General features: G+C 49.7%; 1 protein-coding gene across 6 annotated transcripts in view; it reads left to right on the top strand.

Annotated features, from left to right (window-relative positions):
• Nucleotides 1–24,173, top strand: part of MTCL1 (microtubule crosslinking factor 1) — a 131,051-nt gene that overhangs the window by 81,084 nt on the left and 25,794 nt on the right. For 4 of the 6 annotated variants that reach the window (XR_012325320.1, XM_019920787.3, XM_033837572.2 and 1 more), the window contains 4 exons: nt 3,046–4,320; nt 5,369–5,524; nt 15,610–15,840; nt 17,050–17,247. Coding sequence is in view for 5 of the 6 variants with exons in the window: in XM_019920787.3 (XP_019776346.2) it covers nt 3,046–4,320; nt 5,369–5,524; nt 15,610–15,840; nt 17,050–17,247 (1,860 nt within the window). In the remaining variant the exon portion in view is untranslated. Of the gene's footprint in view, nt 1–3,045; nt 4,321–5,368; nt 5,525–12,679; nt 12,790–14,710; nt 14,721–15,609; nt 15,841–17,049; nt 17,248–24,173 lie in introns of all 6 variants that reach the window. The other 2 variants (XM_073790532.1, XM_019920786.3) reach the window with 2 other exon arrangements.

The raw sequence follows: 24,173 nt of genomic DNA, 5'->3' as shown, positions 1-24,173 counted from the left end.
CTTGTTTCTTTACCTGACCTGGGTTTAAGTTCAAGGAGACAGAGAAGGATGGTTGTAATTTATAATCAGACTGTGGGGAATGGCAGAGAGGGGGTGGGGGCGGATGGTGTGAGGTTTCTAGAAATCAAGGCAATTTGAGGGCTCTCTGGGGTTTTTTTTTTACCTGTATGAGGGGGGTGCAGATGAGTACTTACAACCAAGTACAGAACCCTCGGGGAAGGCCCAGTCTCCATGTGCCTCTCGTGTGCCTACCCCGATTTCTCAGTTCAACTTTTGGGGGAAACCCTCAGGAGAGATGGCCTGAGACCCTCTGATCTTGGTTTGAGACAAAAGCATCCTGAACTGTGCAGGTGACTCTGCCCCTTGGCCTCCACCGTCTCAAGGCCTCACCAGTTGTGAGTTTCCAGGGAAGTAGGGTCAGGACACTTGTCACGGCTGGGGCCCTGCCCATCCCTGGGTCTGCCCAGGCTTGAGTCCTGGGCTGGAGGTGGAGTTCCCTTGTGGCTGGCAACATTCTCCTCTCTGATCTCCACGTCTGTCCCCAGGCACGAAGTTGAATTTCTGTGCTTCCGGGGAGATAGGATCGTTTAGGTGATTTTGGACACAGTACAAACACTGGCTATCAAGTTAATGATGGGGCTAAGGGTCTTCCTATCCCAGACTTGTCACCTCCAAACTGATTCATTTACAAAGTATTGACAATCTATCTCCATTAATATGTATTTTAGTTTATTCAAACTCCATTCCTTCCTGTGACAACAAAGACCTCTCTGTGTATTTGGATACAATAAATTTCCTACAAATCTATGTTTACCAAAAATTGAAAAGATGCTTTTGATCTACTCTCAAAAGTTCTAAGAAACTGGGTTGTTTAACATGCCAATTTCTGGTACATAGTAGGTATTCAGTATTTACCGAAGGAGTGAATGAATCAACAAATAAGTATGCTTTTCCCCTTAGGATTAAATATAGTATGTCTTTTACAGCCCGCGTATTCTAGGTAGGCCCTTTAAAATATATATATATCATTACCCCAGCAGTGATAACCCATCTTGCTCCATTGAGCAGGTCACAGACACCCTTGTTATGTCTGCCTGACCAAAAACAACCCAGATCCTTAATGTGATAAGTTCTTAGATCATGAAGACCATGCTCTCCTCCCAGTGACATTTATATATAACTCTCCTGATGTGCGAACAGGAAAAAAAAAAAAACAACAAAAAAACCAGAATTACTGGCTCCTTTTCCCCAAATTAATTGAGTTTCAGACAAAGCAGAAGGTTGGCTTCAGCGTGCTCGAGTGTGGAGATGGGCTACATACAAACTAGTCAGCTATATGCTGTTCCTTTTGACCTTCACAACGACCTTGATTGAGGGCTCTGCTTTGGACAAAAGGGGCTGGTTCCCCAGGGCTCTGCGCTCAGCCCCTGGTGCCGTGGACAGAAGGAGCAGGACCGGTAGGCCCTCTGCCAAGAGGTGGCGTGAGAGATAGTCCCTCAGAGGGTGTGCGGGCAGCACCAGGGCTGCTTTCCGTGTGGTTCTGGCTCACAGCTGGCCTGTGATTTTTCTTTGAATCTTACCTGTCACTCTGCTTTTCTTTCCTTCTATGGGTTTGTGGCTCGGGCAGGAAGGGTCTAGGGGTGGAAGGAGGAGGAAAGGTGTGGGCACCCGGGGAGGCGTTTCTATGTCTTTCTGCCCAATGGTAAGCGAGCGACAAGAACAGGGCAGAGAATGAGCCATGTTCTCTGAGGATGAGGCTGCGTCAGCCCTGCGGGCCTGTTTGCACACAAGTGATCTGCAAGAGTCATCCTCCCCCGGGGGGGCTGACTTGACGTGGAGATGACGACTCTCCCTCCCCTGGGTTGATGGAGTGTGACCGCCACTCAGCGCATCACTGAGTTTGCGTGGCAGGGGGAGCCTTTGCCTAAGCCTTTGCCCCCATGACAGCCTTTTGAAACTTGGTAGACAATCCCAGAGGAATGATTCGTGAAATCGGTCACTGTTGCCAGCCACTGAATATGAAGAGTTCACGCAGCTTCAGGGCGTTGAGACCTGCGCTGCGCAGGCAGAGGCCACTTTCCAGTTGCTCCAGAAACTGCCTTCTTGACCTCAGCCGAGCAGTGTGGGCTTTTAGTAGCCGCGAGCCTGCTCCGGTGACCCTCCAGAATCCTCTGGGATCCCGATGACCACCACTTCTCAGGTTTTAAACCACTTAACACCTGGCCTTGGGTTTCTGAGTTTAATTTCGTGCTGTGTTACAGCTACTAAAGGCGCAGAACGTAACCAAAGTCAAGTTCGCGTGGGGAGAGGAGGGTGCGAGTCACCCGGGCTTAGGTTTGCAGTAACCATTTCATACTAACCGTCAGAGCTTGGTACTTACTGTGCACCTAGGCTTCCAAAGCACCCTCATGCCCATCATCTCATGATTTGTCCTCGTGCCATCCCTGTGATTCGTTGGGGGAGGGGAGGCAGGGGAGGAGGAGAGTTGGGTTGCCGTGTCTCAGGTTCCAGCAAAGCCGGGCTCTGATTTGGGGTCACCTGGCCTCCCCATCCTGTTAATACCTGTGAGGTGCTGGCCCACCCCTCTGATGAGGTAGGAGGTAAGTGGCAACAGGTGGAAGTGGCCACAGAGGCCTGTCTACCTGCCCCAGGCTGAGCAAGGGGCCTGGGGTCTTTCACTTGTCAGGGTGGACCCACAAAGTAACGGAGCCGGGGGGGGGGGGTCGCCACGTTGCTGATGGGGCTGGGTTTCATCTCATTCACTCATCTCCTGGGTGATGGTTTTCATGTGCACGTTTTTCCAAACTGTTTGGTTTCCTTTGTTCTGTGACAAAGCCACCACCAGCAGTCCCCGGTGCCCCCATGAAGACCCCGGGCTCACCCTGGCTCTGTCGTGGTCCCTCTAATGAGCGACTCCACGCACTGATGGGAAGATCGGTGTTTTGTGTGTGCGTGTGTCGGGGGCGAGGTGCGAGGGAAATCGTCACAAACAGGAACACTGGGTGTTTTCAAATAACCGTCCTCTGGGCTGTTCTCTCCTGGCAGGATGACAGCGCCGACCTGAGGTGCCAGCTCCAGTTTGCCAAAGAGGAGGGCTCGCTGATGCTCAGGAAGATGGCCAGGCTGGGGCGGGAGAAGGACGGGCTGGAACAGGAGCTGCAGAGGTACAAGGCCCTCTACGGGGACGTGGACAGCCCGCTCCCCACGGGGGAGGCCGGCGGGCCGCCCAGCACTCGGGAGGCCGAGCTGAAGCTGCGGCTGAAGCTGGTGGAGGAGGAAGCCAGCATCTTGGGCCGGAAGATCGTGGAGCTGGAGGTGGAGAACCGGGGCCTCAAGGCGGAGATGGAGGACCTGCGGGGCCAGCACGAGCGCGACGCCGCGGGCCGGGAGCCCCTGCCCGGCGTTCCGACCTCGCCCTTCGGGGACTCCCTGGAGTCCTCCGCAGAGCTGCGCCGGCACCTGCAGTTCGTGGAGGAGGAGGCGGAGCTGCTGCGGAGGTCCATCTCCGAGATCGAGGACCACAACCGACAGTTGACCCACGAGCTGAGCAAGTTCAAGTTCGAGCCGCGGCCGGAGCCCGCGTGGCCGGCGGGGGGCGCGAGCGGCGGAGCGCCCCTGCAGGAGGAGCTCCAAGCGGCGCGGCTGCAGATCAGGGAGCTGAGCGGGAAGGTGCTGACGCTGCAGCATGAGAACCAGGCGCTGCTGTTGGGCGCCCCACGCTGTGACCCGGTCGCGCCCCCGGGCCCGCGCGCCCCAAGTCCCCGCGACAGCGACGCTGACAGCGACGCGGGCAAGAAAGAGAGCGACGGGGAGGACGGCCGCGCGCTGCAGCCCCGGCGGGAGGGCCCCATCGGCGGCGAGAGCGACTCGGAGGAGACCTTCGAGAAGACGTCGGGCTTCGGCGGCGGGAAGCCGTCGGAGGCTGGTGAGTGCCCGGCAGAGCTGCTCCGCGCTCGGGAGGGCTCGGAGCGCCTGGCGAACATCAGGCAGGAGGCCGAGCGGCTGGAGCGGACCGTGGAGCGCATCATCACCGACACCGACGGCTTCACGGACATGCCGCTGCAGGGCGGTGGGGCCTTGTCGGGAGCTGGCCTCCAGGGCGCCAAGGAGGAGCCCCAGCTGCTGGGGACCCTCAATGCGAGGATGAAGGCCTTCAGGAAGGAGCTCCAGGCCTTCCTGGAGCAGGTGGAGCGGCTGGGGGAGGGCCTGTCCCCTCTGCCCCACCTCACCGAGTCTTCCAGCTTCCTGTCCTCTGTGACCTCCGTGTCCCGGGACTCCCCCGTCGGGAACCTGGGGAAGGAGCTGGGCCCGGGCCTGCAGGTAAGGGGGCTCCCGGCTCTGCCTCCCTGCTCCCTCCTCCTCCTCCTCGCTGGCCTTGCCGCACTGCAGCTCATCCTGCTCACGGCTGCTTGGTTATGATCGCAAACCTGCATTGTACTAAAGCCTCAAGTTCCAACCAAAACCTTTCTATTGGTTGGGTTTCTCCTTTTTTTCTTTACACCCCCCCCCCCCAGTTTGGTTTGATTTGGTTTAGCTCTCTTTTGTCGCCTTGTTTCTTTCTCCCTTTTCCTCTTATTTTTAACTGCACCGCCGCTGCTCTTAGCTAAGAGCTCCTCCCTCTTGACACAAGGCTAATCCTGCTGGCAGCGCTAGGATCGTCGCAGTCTGTCCCTTCTTTTTTGTTTTGGCGTCCCGAACGACCAGCCATCCCAACGAAGAAGCAAAGAGGAGTTTAAGACGCAGTACAAACGCACTTCATGGTCAGGATAATTAGCGGACTTCCCGGGAGCGCGTGCGTCCCTGCCTGGGTTCACTGCCCCAGGGACAGTCCAGCCCTGAAGGCCGTAGGCAGCCAGCCCACCCGCTCCCTCTGCGACACAGCCCAGCCGGGCGAGGAGCGTGGCAGAGAACCCCCGGAGCAGCGGGCGGCGAGTGGAGTAGCCCCAGGACTGCTCTCGCGTGCGTCGCCCTGGACTGTGGCTTTCGCCGCGCGACCGCAGAGAGGAAGCAGCAGGAGCCTTGTTTCCGTATCCTTCGTGGGTAGTGCGCTTGCGGGCGAGTCTGACTCATGCGTCCCCATCGCATGCGCCTCATAACCAGCGTGCTGCCGCCTTCTCCCTCTTTCTCTGTTTGCTTTTCAATCTCTCAGCCCGCCATTTTGCTCAGCTTCATCTTGGCTCTGTTCTCTTTTCTCTCTGAGGCCGCTGTGTTTACGTTGGTTACTCTGGTCATGCTTTTCCTCATCCCGTAGTTCTCCAGCCATCTGTCTACCTTCCCCACCCACCTCACCCTGCCCTCTTGTCCTTTGTGTTTTGTTTAAAATTTTAAAACAAAAACAAAAAACAAATCCCTCCCGTGCACCTAACAGTCCAAACTGAGAGATCAGCTGGAGTGGCAGCCCGGGCAGGAGCGAGGGGAGGAGCGGGGGCCCCTGCACCTCCGAGCCACACGGGAGCTGCACCGTCGAGCCGACGGGGACGCGGGGAGCTGCCGGCCCGGAGCCCAGAGCTGCTTCAACCTGGAGGTCAGCAGGGGTGGGTCCCAGCGGCCACGCCCCCTCCCCTCCTTCCCTTCCTTTGCTGTGTATGGTGTGAGGGTTCCTACCTGGGTCCGAGGCCCCTACGGAACGGGGAGGGGGGGCGATGTGGAACCAGGGGAGACTTAACTGAATCAGGATCCATTGCATGCAACTGAACTGAGGGGTCCATACAGGGTGAGGGCAGGGGCACTGGTTCTGCTGGGTCCTCTGGCAAAGCATATGAGACTGACTGGTGAGTGCTCTGTGGCTTCTTGTCAGGCAGTAAGGAAAGCAGGACTGAAAACGAAGCATGTCCCTCCTGCGTCTTGTGGGCCCGCCCCACGTTTTCCATGCCGGTGCTCCAGTTGTAGGGCAGAATCAGGGATGCTCTCCTGACCCGGCGGCTCTTCAGCAGTCCGTTGTCATAGCAACCCATGTCCACAAAGCTTGGAGCCACCACAAATACTCCATTGTATGCAGCAGTTGTCCTCTTGGTGAATGCTCTTCCCTGCAAGTAATTCAACCCAGTACAGAAGGACAGGTGGCCCCGAGGAGTGAGTGTCTGGCTCTGGTACTGCCCATTGAGGCAGGTTACTGCAGGGTTAGAGCCGTATGTTCTGCATTAGAAAAGGTCGGGATGAAGGGTCTTCATTCATCAGTCCAGCGGGGATGTTGCCATTCAGCTCTGAGGCATCATAGCAGTTCCCAAAAGGCAGAGGAGAGGACGAGGAGTGTTGCGGCTCCTGTGGCTGGTACCGATTTTCTTTTTTTTCCTGTATGATTTTATAACTATAAATTTTATTTTATAACTATAAATATACAGTAAAAATGAGCAAAAACTAGTCAATCAGAGTACGTCAAATGATAGGACACATAAGGCCACGACCGGCCCGTCTGCGCCCTGTCCTGCACACAGGGTACTGGCACCAAAACCCATGGCCAGAGGTGGGGTGTCGACGCCCGTTTTTCTCTGCCCACCGTGGCCCTTCCTCGTTTTCCACGGGCTGCTCCCTGGTCCTGTCCCTGGAGTCCTCTTCCCTCTGATACACCGTTCAGGGCATGTCCCATGTAACCATGTCCGGTTCACTCTGGTGAGTGTCAGAGGGCTCCTCGCCCCCCAGGCCCTGCTGGATCCTGCAGGAGTGATGAGCATGCTCCTCGCTTGCCCAGACACGTGTGCTTTGCAGAGCTTCAGAAACTGGCAGTGGTTTTGGACAGAGGGAAATGCTTCGTTGAATCAAACAATGCTGTGGGAAAACTAAACCTTCGTAATAGGTCAATTAGCAGAGTTAGCTGTTGCCATGTGACTTAGGGTCACTGAACAGTGTAGCTCAGAAGGGAACTTCAGACGAATCCCCTCATTGTGCAGATGAGAAGAAAGAGTGTGATGCAGTGTCAGCAAATTCTCCCCACCCCCCAGCCGGTGGTGGTGGAACTGGGTCCAGAACCGTTTCCTCGGGCCTGGTCAGTCCTCTCCCCACCCCGACCCCTCCTGTGAGGAGTGCTGCCTGTACAACAGGGACTGGTCCCCACTGGGCCTGGACACCTCCATACCGAGCTCTGTCTCCGTGGGGGTGGTGTTTCCAAATGCAGATCCCCCGGGGGACTAATTGTGTGGCCAGCTATCTTGCCGTGGAATGTTTCTTCTTTTAAGCATCTGTCTGGTTTCCTTTAATTTTATACATTTTAATGAGGAAGTAAAAAAACTCAAAGTGAAAGGCAAGGTCCAGGAGCATCGTTTTCTAGAAGGGGAAATAGAATTACTCAGGAGTTAAACATCCTTTGTTCTCATTTTTTATTCATCAAGGCATTTCACACAGAAGAGAAAACTCAATTATGGATGCAAACACATTGTATATTAAAATACTTTCTAAAAGATGAAACGTATTCTAGGACCCCTCTGATGGCTCCATAGTTTTCCCTTTTATAAGAAGAGCCGCGTGGAGATCGCTTGTAGGGTCTGGACTCAGTGGAGCTGCTGCATCCCTGGGGTGGACATCGCCCCGACAGACTGCTCAGTTTGGTCTTCGAATATTACTTTGGATTAAAGAATTGTACAGTGGACAGTTCTAGGGAGCAGAACTCTTAAAACCTTTTAATGAAAATGTAACCGAATTCATTGCCAACAGTTGCTTTCCTGTGAGGCTCTAATGGAAACAGTGCACAAAGCTTCCGTCAGGTAGCAGGGAGGCCCAGCCAGAGAAGCTGCTCTGGGTTAAAGACACACGTCACATGGCATGGGTGTCATTTCTGCTGTACAGCAAAGTGATTCAGTTATATATGTTCTTTTTCATAGTCTTCTCCATTATGGTTTATCGCAGGATATTGAATATAGTTCCCCTTGCTATACAGTAGGACCTTGTTTATCCATTCTATATGTAGTAGTTTGCATCTGCTAATCCCAAACTCTGAATCCATCCTTCCCCCTTGTTAGCAGTTTTCTTTACTACCTCTTCCGTTGTCCTTGAAATGACCCTGGTTTGTCTGCATAGCCAACTACTCCTGTACACGTGTGAATTTCCTTCAGCTCCTGGCCCTTAGCTCCTCGGAGTGGGTGGTGGAGGGACTGATAGGAGCCCCAGGATCAGTGGCTTAAAAGAAGAAACAACTTTCTGAACTTAAGCTGAAGTTCAGAAAATTTCTCAGTCCCAATTTCTCAAGTTCCATCTGTGAAGTGCTTTCTATGTTTCTTGCCTTATGGATTTTCAAGTCTGGGGAAAGGGGAAAGAAGTTAAGTGCTTATTTGACAAGATTTGGGTGTTTGGCTAAACGCCCAGACTTAACTACTACTAGTACTAGCAGTACCAGTAGCAGCGGTAACAACAACAGGGTGAAAAAGAAAGAAACTACCTTCTTCCAGGGTACTGTGTTAGCAGATAACAGATCTGTGAAGTGAGAGGTCTGCCCCTCTGACTGCACACGATAAGCTCAGGGGAGGGGAAGGTGTATCTACCCAGCCTCAGAACTGTCACAGCCAGAGAGAGCCGGAGTCACAACCTGCTAACACCCACTAACCTACTAATGCAACCACACAGAAGTTAGCTGCTCAGAGGAGAACAAAGCAACCAGACTTCAGAAGGACCACTACTGCTGTTGCCCGTTCGTCTCGGTAGATATCAGCGAGATTCTCACGTGGCACTGGATTCTTCCCTGACTTTGCTCCCTGTGGCTCCCGGCAAATCTGCTGAGAGATTCCCATTTGTTAAGGAGAGCAGGGTACGGAGTATGTGGTTTGGAATGTGTGGGGTGCCTTAAAAATAGTTCTGAATGAGGAGTAGCCGAGCACGGGCACTGGTCAGATTACACACATAAATGACACCGAGCCTGTGCCCAGAGGATTGAGTTTCTGGGTCAGAAATCTCAGAGATCTTCTCCTGAGCCCCTCCTCTTGTCCTTTAATCAACGAGCTATCCCTTCGGCCTCAGCTGTGACATACCAGCCTCGATAAAACGACGTGGGGTTTATGCCAAGTATGTGTGCGCAGGTGTTGACCCGATAAACCACTTTGGGAAGAAGGGGTAGCAAAACCGGCCAGAACAAAATGGAAGTCACGGGAGATGAGGTCACAGGGATGCAGGCGGAACAGAGTCCTAGTTAGAAAGTAGTGTTGCCAGTGTGTAATAAGTAAGTGGCTACAATGAAAAGCTTTTTTGTTTGTGTTTGGTATATCGAGATAGTGAAGTTGTCTCCTTAAGTGTGGAAAGTAACTTATAAGCCACTATCTCTGAAGATGGCCAGGAAATTAGCAGTGTAAATGGGCGTGGGACACGCCACGTAGGGGCAGGTGTGGGCTGCGGGCTTCCCAGCAATAACACAGGGAGGTGGCTGTGGTGTCGAGACGAACGCGAGCCCACAGCCTGGGGGCCACTGAGGAGGGTGTCCATTCGCGTAAACGGTCTGCACGGGACGAGGTCAGTGCGTTCGATGTCTTAATCAGAATCTCAGGTGAGTGGGCGGAGGATGGTTTCAGAATCTAACCTTCGGGAACTTGGCGATGAAGGGGGAAGTACGTGTTTTCTGGAGGAGATCTCTGTGTTGCGTGAAAATGCTGTGAATGTGGCGGTTGTGTGGCCCTGGATGGAAATTTCTGCCACAGCCTGTTTGTATTTTGGCTTTTGTAACAATGGAGTAATGGCACCCTGACAAGGAGCAATTAGTTGTCCATAGAGTTTAATGTTCCGTTAGCAAAAATAGACCAGAAAAGAGTAAAATGTGTCGTAGATGAGGAGGATCTAGAAGTTTCTGTCGTTGACCAGCCTCCACAGATGACATGGGAGCCGCTGTAGGTGAATCAAATGTCCCAGATGAACATCCTCATAGGACTTCAAGGGTCCTTTTCTGTGACCCTTCAAAGGTGAGGTTCAAACAGAGGAACACATTTTTAATCGAACGACACTTGAAGAAGCCTGTATATTTGTTCAAAATAAAAAGTTTATATAATTATTAAGATGACAACCAAACGAAATAGTGTAATATGTAGAAACTAAATTAATAGGTCTGCTTTTCTTAAAAGATCAGCTTGATTTCAGTGCTCGTTTTAACATCTAATAATTCAGAGCTTTGGGCTGGTACCAAATGTGTTAAAATACGGAGGCTTTTCATATTTTAAATGTACAGAGTAGCATGTAACTCAAAAGTAAATCTGGGACTTCCCTGGTGGCGCAGTGGTTAAGAATCTGCCTGCCAGTGCAGGGGACATGGGTTCGAGCCCTGGTCTGGGAAGACCCCACATGTCGCGGAGCAACTAAGCCCGTGCGCCACAACTACTGAGCCCGCATGTCACAACCACTGAAGCCTGCACGCCTAGAGCCCGTGCTCCGCAACAAGAGAAACCACCGCAATGAGAAGCCCGCACACCGCAACGAAGAGTAGCCCCCGCTCACCGCAACTAGAGAAAGCCCGCGCGCAGCAACGAAGACCCAACGCAGCCAAAAGTAAATAAATAAATAAATTTATTTAAAAAAAAAGAAAAAGTAAAGCTGGAGGAATTCCCTGGTGGTCCAGTGGTTACGACTTGGCGCTTTCATTGCTGAGGGCCGAAGTTCAATCCTTGGTTGGAGAACTAAGATCCTGCAAGCCGTGCGGCATGGCCAAAAGGAAGAAAAAAGTAAAGCCGGCCGAAGAGCAACCAGCTGACCTGGAAGCACTCCTGTGCCAAACTCCTAGAGGGGCAGGAGGGAAGCCCCAGGAGGGCAGGGGTCGGGGGCCGCTTACTTACTGCTTTGTCCCCAGCATAGAGCCGAAAGCTATAGGCACTCAGTAGATAGAAAGTGCTGCATAAAATATCTACTGTCCTTTTAAATATAGAGCTCTATTCCCAAGAAAGTTGGGAAAATCTTCAAGGGTTGGAATTGACTTCAGAATTGAAAATGGACAGGGAGAGAAATGAACCAGGACCACCCCTGCAAACTGCCCTTTAATGAAAGGCTGAAGAAGCGTCTGTCCATGACGGGGGTTGGGGGGGGGCAATAGGACAGCTTGCCCAGCAGCGTGGAGCCTCCCCAGGTACCCGTCAGGACAGCGGCCTCACCAGGACCAGGCTCTAAGCTGATGTCACCTGGAGCTGCAGAACCCCCGAGGAAAGGAGAATTTCTGTTCAGCTGCTGGCTTCTGCAAATTCAAGACCATCTGCGGACACATCCTCAGCCCAGGCCACACTCGAGATGCTAGCTAACGCCCCACCACCGCAGATGCGCCCACGGCGCTAGCGCAGCAGCAGCTGGAGCCACTCTGAGACCTCCACGTCCTAAAATTAGCAGATAGAGACTGTAAAAGAAGTGCTCTCAGATTGACCAAGGGCCAGCAAACAGGACAAAAAAGTAAGTTGTACTGTAAAAGAGCCCACATATTAAAAAAGAATAGAACTTTTAGAAATGAGAAATTAGTCATTGGGGTAAATTCGATATGTAGAGAAATACCCCTCTTCAGAGAGAACCCCAGACTCTGCCTAGTAGATATAAAAGGCTGCAGTAATAATATCTAGTAACCAGCAAAGTATAGAGGCATTCACGTTCTCAGTAGTTCTTGAGTCTCTTGAAAAGAGGATGACCTTAAATCTTTAGCTTTCAAACATTTTATCTCAAAGTGGTGAGTTGCCAGGGTCTCTGATATTCGGTCTCCATCCTTCTTTCTGTAAATTCTCTTGTAGTCAACCCTGTGCTAGGGCAAGTGCTCTGCTCTTTTATTGTCTGCATTTCCTACTCTTGGGATGTGATCTTCACTCATGACGATCCAGGCAACACCAGCTTATATCAGAGGAGAACAGCGGTACCCTCGGTGAGAAACAACAGATGAGTTAAATGTAATCAGAATGAACTAGCGAAGTGACAACTGTTTTTCTTGCAACAGACCACTCTAATCCCCAGCTTTATAAATCACCTATCTTCACGCAGCAGAAACCAGTGAGTAGCACGGCACGCCTCAATTTTAATGATGACTGAGATTTTCAATGACACCGTTTCCATCTCTGAAAAACATTTCAAAAGGAGAAGCTCGGCCTCTTTCATTGCCATTTGCACATAAAAGATGGATTTTACTAATAACAATTATGTTAAAGATTCCTTCAAGTATTTTAACCTAAAATGTAGCAAGCAGATCTTATGTAGCTCCTCCAAGGCACCGTGTGTGTCTGTTTGGCGAAGGAGCCCCAGGCCGGTTACCCAGAGCATCCTGGGTGGGAATGTGAGGAGGAAAGACAGGCCTCCCATGGGGCAGGGAAAACTCTAACAGGAAAGTGTACGAACTCATTAACTATGCAACTGAGAGGCACACGTGAACTTGGGCAGTGAATCTACGAGGCCGTGTGTGAGGGGGTCATGCTTGACCATCAGGACTGCCAGCTCAGGCGCCACCAGCATTTAAAAAGCCATCTCGAAGCTGCTATGGGGGCTGCCTCCTCTCGGCCTGGTTTGTCTTACCGTGGTGGCCGAAGCTCAAGTGATGGGTACCGCTTGCCCACCCGTCTGCTGGGGTGAGAGATGCAGGGCAGGCGGAGCCCAGGTGAGGCACTGGGGGAGCTGCCGAGAGTCACTCCTCTGCCGCCGCGCCCACGCGTGCCATGTCACTCCATGTGCGTCCTGCCTTGTGCACGTTTGTCCTGTGTCTTCAGCTCAGACCGAGTTCTTGCTGCCACTAAACCCCTTCCTTTGTCCCACCAATCAGCTCAGGGGCTCCCCCGTTTTACCTGAACAGAGTGTATCGATAAAGGAGCTGCAGGGTCAGCTTGTGCAGGTGGCCAGACGGCAGAGAGATTTACAGACACCATCCGGCAGGTAAATACGGACCACGGCTCAGCACCACCTTCTCTGTCTGCAGGGCCCCTCGAGAGAGAGACGAGAGAGAGAGAGAGAGACAGAGAGAGAGACAGAGACAGAGAGAGAGAGAGAGGGAGAGGGAGAGAGAACGAACAAGAGGTGTTTTATAAGGACTCTGTCTCCCGCACAGGCTGGGCAGCCTGGGCTGGCGCTGGAGGGCCTGTGGAAGGGACATCCCTTCAAGCTGCCCCCTGGGGATCTCATAAAGATCACTATCTCCCTGCCTGCTCGAAAGCATGCACTTCCATGCTGACATTGTGGTCTCGGGAAGGTCTTCCTAACATCTAAACTTTCCTGTAGCCAGACCAGCAAAGCAAAGTAAGGGCCCTAAACGCCGGACATAAAAGCGTGTCCATAACTTTCACTGTCCTGCAGATTGGTATGTTTTGTCAGTATTAGGTTAATTTTCTGAGAGAAACATCAACAATTCACCCATTGTTTTCAGAAAGCTGCCGTTAACTGAGCTGTGGCCTTATCAGCTCTTTCAGCTGTTTTAGAGTAACCTGTTTCTGGCCCCTGGCCTTATCAGCTCTTTCAGCTGTTTTAGAGTAACCTGTTTCTGGCCCCTGATCCCTCATCCACTCAGTCCTTCCCTAGAGTTCCTAGGAGACGGACTTCACTGCCCACAGGCCTCTGAGGACCATGCAGTTCCTGCCACCCCGGATCTACTTGAGTCGTAAACAGACACCCAGGCTCGGAATTGCCGTGGCTGCTGCTTTCTGTATTCTTGAGAGAGATCTGTATCTTGAAAACCAAAAACCAGTTGATCTTGAAATGGCACTGTGGTATTTTAAATGCATGTCCTATGCAAAATAGGGTACCTGTGTATCCAAGAACTTATTTTGGCAAGGAATGTGCATTACACCAAAGCCCCGTGTTGCTGTGGTCGTGCTTATCTAAATGGGTCAAAGAACTGATTAAGGGAGCCCCTTCTGCACCTTGCCACGCAGAGCCGAGCCGGGTACCCTCCTTTACCACTAGACGTGCACCCCTTTTTAAAAGTTACATTTATAGGTCAAGTTTCATGTATTATTAGGTAATACGAAATAATGTTCCTTCTGTAAAGGGTAAATTCCTACGTAATTTAACTCTTTTGCATTGCACCAGAAATCATGCTTGAGTGAATTTATCCCTGGAGACGCCGTTAGCAGAATGGCAGGGTCCCAGGTGTTTCTAGTACTTGGATTCAGGATAAAGGGGTGGGTGTGGAGAGTCTCCCAGTCCTCAGTTGGAGGTGGAGAGATGGGATCTAGGCTTGTTCAGAGGGGAATGGAAGGGGTCCCCTCACCTCCCCGAGGGTAGAGGACCAGAACTCTGCGACTTGGGAAGTGTGTGGGGTCCTGGAGGAGAGGTCAGAGCCAGCGAGTCAGGAAGGGTCGTTTCCAGGAGGTTAGGGATGAAAAGACCAAGAGAACAGCCCCTTCCCCGGGCTGCGCCCCCAGCGGCCAATCCTGGGGCCCCTCTGGGGCACCCGCCATGCACTGGGCGCTGCACAGCATGAGTTAGCGGCACTCGGCAGCTGAAACTTTACCAGGGTCAGTCGATAGCCTAAGATAACACAGAAATAAATTGCAGACACTGGATTTCCAGCAACTGCGCTGACGCTTCGTCACTCCGTCCTGTCCTGCATCCACAGGGGAGCGAGCCGGTGGTGGGACTCAGGGCTGCTGAGAGCGTGAATGAAATCGCCAGTGCTTTATGTTATCCCAGCTTCAAGTGCAAACTCGGTCTGGTATCACGACAGTGGCCATGCAAGTGATCGCATAGCCCAGGGCCTCACAGAGCGGCCTCGCTGGTCACCGGCCTTTAGCACGTCAGTCAGACCTGTGTCGACCTCAGGCAGCCACAGTCATGCTCCCATGGTCCCATGGCTTCTGAGCACCCATCAAGTTCTTCAGGGAAACAAAGCCAAACCCACCCATTGGCTTTTGGCACAAGAGGGGGTATTAGGTTAGGATAACGATAAGGCTGGCGCTCTAACCCTCTCTTTGGTCTGTGCAACAGAAAGCTTTCATCCCAGGTATCACTTTAGCTACTAGGGATGTTATTCCTGTGCCCTTATCTGTAAGTTAAGATTTTATTCGCACCCTTTTGCTTAGTCATTATTGACACGTAACAGTTGTTTCCCGCTTGGAAGAGTGTCTATACCCATGTGGAAAAGGCAGCAACTAACATCGTGATGGAAAACGTTTCTTTCCCAGCAATGCTTTTGTTTCCCTGAGTGTCGCCCATACCTGGTAGGAAGGTGAGGTCTCAAGCGTGGAAGTAGCTTGTCGGTCTTTCCTGTGCGCTCGCCCTGTGTGCAGTCTAGTACTAGCTTGTCCTCTTTCTGTCAGGGGCTGTGGGGACCACAGGGCCCAGGAAGTCAAGGGGAAGGATTCCCCCTTGCTCGGCCTCGACAACTGCAATCTGCCTTGGGTACCAGCCCCTGTGTGGAAGGCAAACGGGGTCTGCATATAAGTCAGCTGTGAGCCCTCTCTCCAAGAGACAGTTCTCCTGACGGAGTTTAGAAACATCTAAAAACACCATGAGAGACTCCATGATGAAAACTGATCTTGACACGTCCCCTTGAAAGAGCACTTGCTTCTGAATCAGAAAACGCTCAAGGTTTTGTAAATAGCGAACCTCTCAAGGAGTTTACTGAACGTGGGGGAGCTTCTGCGTTTCACGTCCCACGTGCAGAATGACACGGATTGGATGGCAGTTTGCAGAGACCCTCAGTTTGGGTGCCAGGACGGGACAGGTACCCGTGACACCGTCTCTTTTCTTCCGTTCAAGGTGGAGGAGGGGCACCTGTGTGCCCTGCGGCGGCGGGAGCTGGAGGTGCACAGCCTGGCCCTGCAGAACTCGCTGCAGGAGCAGACCTGGAGTGACGAGAAGTACTTGATGCAGCGGGAGCTGTGCTCCCTGAAGCAGAACATCTTCCTTTTCTACGTCAAACTCAGGTGGCTGCTGAAACACTGGCGGCAAGGGAAGCAGGCGGAGGAGGACGCAGAGGATTTCACGGAGGTACCTCTGCCGGGGGAGTTCCTTTCCTTTGCATCTGTTTTGCTCTTGCTCCCACCCCCAGCCAGGCCCTGCTGTCCCCCCTCCCCCGACACGTACAGTCATGTTCTGCTGTTTCAGAGTATTTTGTCACGTCCAGTCCAGGCAGTGGAAATGCAGTGGGTTGTCCGTGCTGCCCTTTGACCTCATTTTAAGAGCATGCTGGTCTGTAACATCATCTTGCAGACAAGTGTTGCTGCCGTGTCTTTTGTTGCTGATAGATGAATTCATTAGTTACCACCGAGAGCTTTGTGGAATGTCCTTATCGGTTCATTCCACAGTGATGGTTTGTAAAACCTAGTTCTAACTTGTTCTCTCTCCTTTCCATTTCAGTTTTTGGTCCTAAATGCCAGAGCCCATTCTGCCAGTGCAGTTTCATACGGTCTCTCTGAGCTCCAGGGGGTACTTTCTTGCCACCTCTGAAATCTGTATACGCTTCCTTCTTATGCCGCAATTCACAGATTCACAACAGAACCAGAACTGAGTTATTTGCTTTCTGATTTTTATTGATTAAGGCGGAGTGACCTCCAGCTCTGCAGCCTCCTCCTTGGCCTTGCTCTCTGGTGAACCCAGGGCTGGAGCCGCTGGTGTCCATTTGCTCTGGACATCCGTGCCCCTGGCTACCTTGTCGGCTGCTTTCAGGGCTCTGTGACTGTTGGTTCCTTTTAGCCCCTAAACACCTTTCCTCTGCCTCCTACTCTCACAAACAGTGTATGCAATTTTAGGACACCCTATGAATGGGAAGATACAGTGATGCTCTTGCCTCAGGGTGAAGCATGTCTTCAAAAATGAATTCAACCTGCTTCCAAATAGCCATGACCTAGAAAACCACCGTTAAGCAGAACCTAGTAATAGTTGTAAAGTTTTCTGTTGATCAGTACTTTAGAGTTCCTCTTCTTCTCATTTATAAAACTGTTAACTGTGAGCAGTAATAATTTATAAATAGTAATATTTCTAATCTCTTCTAATAAACCTGGGCACCCACTCTATGAAATTTAAATGGAGAAAGTAGCCAATGAGTGCCATGGCCAGAATGAGCCTGTTAGGGGAAAGGGCTGAGAAGCAAAGACATGATAACCCCTGTAGTGGGTAATTATCCTCAAACACTAAAAATCAGGCTTCAGGGCAAAAGGATTCGGGTGGAGCTGTGATCATCCCCTCCTGCCGTTTCAGAGCGAGCTTCCAGAGACCTTCCACAGGCTTGGGGAGCCTGGCGTTCAGGAGGATGCGAAGGTGGACGGTCCAGACCCAGATGACGACGGTCCAGGCTGTGGCTTTTCCCTGGGGGAGCATCCTCCACAGTTTGGTGTGCAGATCGGTGACCACGGATCACGGCTGCAGCCCACAGACGGGGGACAGCTCCACAGGCAGGTGGGTGCCCACGCCGGGGAGAGGAGACCCCTAGTCTGTCTGTCATCAGTTCACGTGCTATTGTTCCCAGGGCAGAAAGGTCTTGTTTATTTGGCTTATTGACATAAATAAGGACATGATAAGGTCACATGGATTATGTCCCCTCAAGGCCAGCGAATGTACCTCAGCAGGAAGGAAAAACAGTATGGGATGGAGTAGCCTGTGCCTTATAAAGGTTGACCGTTCTTCCAAGGAGGAAGTACCATGACCATGGCCAGAAAAGGAACTTAGGGCTTTGCTGGCGTCTGCTGAGTGGGCATCGGCACCATCACTGAACTGGCACCGTAACGCACAGGAGGAAAGACACAACAAGTTTGGTTTTTTTAATCCCCAAACATGTATAAAGTGTTTTAGGATCTTTTTAAGCCACATGAAACATAATGTCCCAAATAAAAATATTTGACGACACTTGGAAAAAAAATTAAAGCGTGTGTAGAGAGGTGGGATTTCAGTGTAGAACCTTAATTATTAGTGCTGCCAAACGCCCCATTCATTTGTATAAGCAGACAGGCCCACAGGCCCTGCTGAATAAGCCGAAAGATACTACGGCCCCCAGAGTTTTTGCACTTTTCTACAAAACGGCAGCCGTAGCGGGTTTGGAGTGCTGAGGTCCTATGAGACTAAGGCTTTCTTGCTCCTGGGCATCGTGGCCTGAGTCCCTCCTGACCCTGTGCTGCTTCTTTGAGGGTCCGGCAAGCAGAGCCTGGCTCTGGGGGGAGGCGCAGGGCGGGGTGGCCCCGGACACAGCTGCAGCTGCTCCGCCACAGGCGTTTGGGTGCTCCCTGAGCACACACCGGGCTCCACAGCTGCGGCCCCTCCCTCTGCCCAGAGCCTCAGGGCATCAAGGGGGAGAGGAATGGCAGCAGAACCTAGGCTCTGATCCAGAGGAGGAAAGTGGCGACGTCTGAGCTCAGGCCTGGGGGGGTGTGCCTTTCGCCTACTGCTTTCTCTCCGTGTACAACTCAGATTTTCACAACTGAAGACCTGCTTTCTACACATACTCATCCACCCTTCATTTTTCCCAGAATAATATGACTCAAGAAAGAGGTTATACTTTCAGATGAATTTTTAATTACCGTTATTAGGAAGTTTGTCATTCGGCCAGTGTCCATGGGGAGATTTTTAGCTCATGGAATGTGTTTTCCGGCAAAGATCCAGTTAGAAAATAAAATGCTACTTTGCAGAAACATCCTCTAAAATCTACCAGTTTTATCATTTTTAAAAGCGATGTTGTCACTCAGTCCTATGAAGTATCTGTGATTAATTCACATAGTATTCCTCAATTGCCATTTAGCCACAAACCCACTGCCTCTGAGGGCGCCTGTTGGGTGTTTCCCACGCGTGCATCCAAGTGCTTTGGAAGGGAGGGGGGGAAACAATGTAACACATCTGGTTTCCCAAACAACAGTCATGGAAAATCTTCCCGTGAGATGGAAAATTATGGAAAGTCACTCAGCTGGAACCTCCTGTTCAGTGTATTTTAACATCCTCTCTCTTTGCTGCCGCCTCCTTCCAACATTCACTTCTCAGCTCTTCTGCTTGGAATGGACCAGTGAGTCTCCACTTTGCATGGTGCGGGGCAGGGGCAGAGGCTGTGGATGGGCTAACAGGGCGGCTTCCAGATGGCAGATTCAGATCTGCCGTTACTGGACCCGTCTGCCCATGGCAGTCAAGTGCACGCGGACGGCCAGCCGTCCGTCCGAGGACACAAGATTAATGAGCTCCACCGCAACGACAGCTGGCTCGCCGGGAGTGCACGTTCCCGGGGAGGAGGTTTGTCCGCCCTGTTGCGGAGTGGGTACCAGCCAGGCAGCCTGGATGCAAGAACCGAGCATGTGTCTCAAGGGAGGTGCCCCGCAGAGCTGCACTTTCTCAGAAACTCCCAAGAGAGCCTCCCAAGGTGATAAGCAGAGTGGGAAACGTGGCCTGACTTCTTTCCCAAGGATAACTTAGCAAGTAACAGAATTTCCCAGGCCTCGCTTGGTGTCATACTGAACATTCTTACAGTTAAACACAGTGGATGGCAACATTTATCATGTCAAATGAGGGGGAAAAAAATTACATGTACCGAGTTGACCTTGGAAATAGTTGATAAAAAACCACCAGATTGGAAAATGTTTGGCTCTGTGAACATTCCCCACTGACTGATGGTGCGGCAGGGACCCGACTGTCCTGGGAGCAGTGAGCACTTCCAGCTCGCCCAGCCTTCGAGGAAGGGCCCAGGCTGGGATGAGCTCCAAGACGCCCGCCACTGCATTAAGCTTCTGAGGCCAGAACTGCTATGGCTATGTATGCATTTCATACTTATTAGTAAGTCCTGAAATCAGGTTTTTAAACACAGGATGGTTAATAGGGCCAGAAGTATGACCTTGGGGTTCCAATAGCCAATCTTCCCAGAATTGGATTAATTAAAAGAGAAGTTACTTTTTCATTCAAGGCTGTGACCTAATACTCTCTTCTCTTTTTTTTTTTTAACATCTTTACTGGAGTATAATTGCTTTACAATGGTTAGTTTCTTCTTTATAACAAAGTGAATCAGTTATACATATACATATGTGTCCATGTCTCTTCCCTCTTGCGTCTCCCTCCCTCCCACCCACCCTATCCCACCCCTCTAGGTGGTCACAAAGCACCGAGCTGATCTCCCTGTGCTATGTGGCTGCTTCCCATTAACTATCTATTTTGTGTTTGGTAGTGTATATATGTCCATGCCACTCTCTCACTTCTTCCCAGCTTACCCTTCCCCCTCCCCGTGTCCTCTAGTATGTCAGCGTCTTTATTCCCGTCTTGCCCCTAGGTTCCTCATGACCATTTTCTTTTAGATTCCATATATATGTGTAAGCATACGGTACTTGTTTTTCTCTTTCTGACTTACTTCACTCTGTATGACAGACTTTAGGTCCATCCACCTCACCACAAATAACTCAATTTCGTTTTTTTATGGCTGAGTAATATCCCATTGTATATATGTGCCACATCTTCTTTATCCATTCATCTGTCGACGGACACTTAGGTTGCTTCCATGTCCTGGCTATTGTAAACAGTGCTGCAATGAACATTGTGGTACATGACTCTTTTTGAATTACGGTTTTCTCAGGGTATATGCCCAGTAGTGAGATTGCTGGGTCGTATGGTAGTTCCGTTTTTAGTTTTTTAAGGAACCTCCGTACTGTTCTCCATAGTGGCTGTATCAATTTACATTCCCACCAACAGTGCAAGAGGGTTCCCTTTTCTCCACACCCTCTCCACCGTTTATTGTTTGTAGATTTTTTGATGATGGCCATTCTGACCGGTGTGAGGTGATACCGCATGGTAGTTTTGATTTGCATTTCTCTAATGATTAGTGATGTTGAGCGTCCTTTCACGTGTTTGTTGGTAGTCTGTATATCTTTGGAGAAATGTCTATTTAGGTCTTCTGCCCATTTTTGGATTGGGTTGTTTGCTTCTTTGATATTGAGCTGCATGAGCTGCTTGTAAATTTTGGAGATTAATCCTTTGTCAGTTGCTTCATTTGCAAATATTTTATCCCGTTCTGGGGGTTGTCTTTTCGTCTTGCTTATGGTTTCCTTTGCTGTGCAAAAGCTTTTAAGTTTCATTAGGTCCCGTTTATTTATTTTTGTTTTTATTTCCATTTCTCTAGGAGGTGGGTCAAAAAGGATCTTGCTGTGATTTATGTCCTAGAGTGTTCTGCCTATGTTTTCCTCTAAGAGTTTTATAGTGTCTGGCCTTACATTTAGGTCTTTAATCCATTTTGAGTTTATTTTTGTGTATGGTGTTAGGGAGTGTTCTAATTTCATTCTTTTACATGGAGCTGTCCAGTTTTCCCAGCACCACTTATTGAAGAGGCTGTCTTTTCTCCATTGTATATTCTTGCCTCCTTTATCAAAAATAAGGTGACCATATGTGCGTGGGTTTATCTCTGGGTTTTCTATCCTGTTCCATTGATCTATATTTCTGTTTTTGTGCCAGTACCATACTGTCTTGATTACTGTAGCTTTGGAGTATAGTCTGAAGTCGGGAGGCTGATTCCTCCAGCTCTGTTTTTTTTTCGTTCTCAAGATTGCTTTGGCTATTTGGGGTCTTTGTTTCCATACAAATTGTGAAATTTTTTGTTCCAGTTCTGTGAATAATGCCATTGGTAGTTTGATACGGATTGCACTGAATCTGTAGATTGCTTTGGGTAGTATAGTCATGATATATCTCTCCATCTGTTTGTATCATCTTTAATTTCTTTCATCAGTGTCTTATAGTTTTCTGCATACAGGTCTTTTGTCTCCTTAGGTAGGTTTATTCCTAGGTATTTTATTCCTTTTGTTGCAATGGTAAATGGGAGTGTTTCCTTAATTTCTCTTTCAGCTTTTTCATCATTAGTGTATAGCAATGCAAGAGATTTCTTTGCATTAATTTTGTATCATTCATTGATTAGCTCTATTAGTTTTCTGGTAGATTCTTTAGGATTCTCTATGTATAGTATCATGTCATCTGCAAACAGTGACAGCTTTACTTCTTCTTTTCCAATTTGGATTCCTTTTATTTCTTTTTCTTCTCTGATTGCTGTGGCTAAAACTTCCAAAACTATGTTGAATAATAGTGGTGAGAGTGGACAACCTTGTCTTGTTCCTGATCTTAGAGGAAATAGTTTCAGTTTTTCACCACTGAGAACGATGTTGGCCGTGGATATGTCATATATGGCCTTTATTATGTTGAGGTAAGTTCCCTCTATGCCTACTTTCTGGAGAGTTTTTGTCATAAATCGGTGTTGAATTTTTGTCAAAAGCTTTTTCTGCATCTGTTGAGATGACCATATGGTTTTTCTCCTTCAGTTTGTTAATATGGTGTACCCCATTGATTGATTTGCGTATCCCTGCATTCCTGGGATAAACCCCACTTGATCATGGTGTATGATCCTTTTAATGTGCTGTTGGATTCTGTTTGCTAGTATCTTGTTGAGGATTTTTGCATCTGTGTTCATCAGTGATATTGGCCTGTAGTTTCCTTTCTTTGTGACATCTTTGTCTTGTTTTGGTATCAGGGTGATGGTGGCCTCGTAGAATGAGTTTGGGAGTGTTCCTTCCTCTGCTATATTTTGGAAGAGTTTGAGAAGGACAGGTGTTATCTCTTCTCTAAATGTCTGATAGAATTCGCCTGTGAAGCCATCTGGTCCTGGGCTTTCGTTTGTTGGAAGAGTTTTAATCACAGTCTCAATTTCAGGGCTTGTGATTGGTCTGTTTGTATTTTCTATTTCTTCCTGGTTCAGTCTCAGAAGGTTGTGCTTTTCCAATGATTTGTCCATTTCTTCCAGATTATCCATTTTATTGGCATAGAGTTGCTTGTAGTAACCTCTCATGATCCTTTGTATTTCTGCACTGTCAGTTGTTACTTCTCCTTTTTCATTTCTAATTCTGTTGATTTGAGTCTTCTCCCTTTTTTTCTTGATGAGTCTGGCTAATGGTTTATCAATTCTGTTTATCTTCTCAAAGAATGAGCTTTTGGTTTTATTGATCTTTGCTGTTGTTTCCTTCATTTCTTTTTCATTTATTTCTGATCTGGTAAAGCATCTAAGTGTAAATGTGAAGAACCTAAACTTCAGAGCATGATCTAATGCAATTATGTTTCATGTTCAAGTCTTCCTTCAACTGCCCCTGGTCACTGAGGAGGCTGACCAGGGATCCAGCCTGAGGACCGGGTAGAATCTGCTCCCCTGGACCTTTGCTAGTGACTCAGGACCCATTTTCAGTATAGGGCCTTTGGGGGCTGCCCTAGGTCAAAGCCAGCCTTTCCCCTGTAGACAGAATGCCTTTGGCTCCAGGACTTCCTGGACTTGGACTCACCTGGTGCCCAGCATCCCACTTGCTGGCAGCCCACCCTTTCTGCTCTGCCCAAGATGCAAAAACTTCCGGAAAGAGCACTTCTGCACATCAGACCTGTGATCTGCCCTGATTTAATTTTTGAAATAAGCAAGTGCTCCACTGGAGCCTAGGTAGCTTTTATCTTTCATTTGTGTATGCTGCACCAGATTTATTCTTCAGACTCTTCAACACTATAACCTTGCCTAGGAGACATGCAACTCTGTATGAAAGGAACCAGACCAGAGCTTAAGGTTAGGAAACACTTTATTCTTGCTGTGTATTCTGTTTGTTTGTTTCTATTACTGTGAAAATAGTATGTGCAGGACGTGGAGGGTCACAGTACCAAAGGGTACCCAAGGAAATACTCTCTTGGCCCCAGTTCCACTTCGCAGAGCTAACTGTGGCCGGCAGTTTGCGACGTATCTTTCAGAGAGTGGCAGGAGATCTAAATACGCTAAGAAGCTTGCTAAGAAGCTCACTGTTCCCATCTGGCCACTTGACTTTCATCAGACCTGCCCTTGTTTCTTTGAAGTCTTTGGCGACAGCTCTGGGTTTGTACGTTATTCAACCTACATCTATTTGTTCTCTCACACACCCACCTTTATTCCCCAGAGGCTCTTGGTGAAAATGATGGTGACCTGCAGGCACGGAGCCTGCACGGCCCAGACCACCTGGTGTATCCTCAGCCAGTGAACACAGGAGTTCTGTCCATAGATGAGTCCATCATCTCTGCAAACTTCCATCATAGATTATACTTTCACGGCCAGTCTTCAATGACTGGTTCTCTTTTATCTGTGGGGGATAAGGGTTTTAGAAAAGAATCTTAATCTGAATGTAACAATGAAGGTAGGAATGACAAATGGCTTATCTGTTAAAATGTTGCTGGATGTGTAACTGTATCCTTTCTGGCTAATCTCAGTAGAGGACTTGTCTTGGGGCTCCTGCTGGTGGAAGAGTTATTTTATTTTGAACCTGGAGGAGGCCCCTCTCTTTATATGTATCAAGTAGGAACTATGCATGCCTGTGTTGGGGGTCGGG

Source organism: Tursiops truncatus, chromosome 13 (assembly GCF_011762595.2).
Source record: "Tursiops truncatus isolate mTurTru1 chromosome 13, mTurTru1.mat.Y, whole genome shotgun sequence".
NCBI classification, from domain to species: Eukaryota; Metazoa; Chordata; class Mammalia; order Artiodactyla; family Delphinidae; genus Tursiops; species Tursiops truncatus.
The sequence above is the reverse complement of the archived record's forward strand: the minus strand, read 5'-3'. Positions and strand labels throughout refer to the sequence as shown.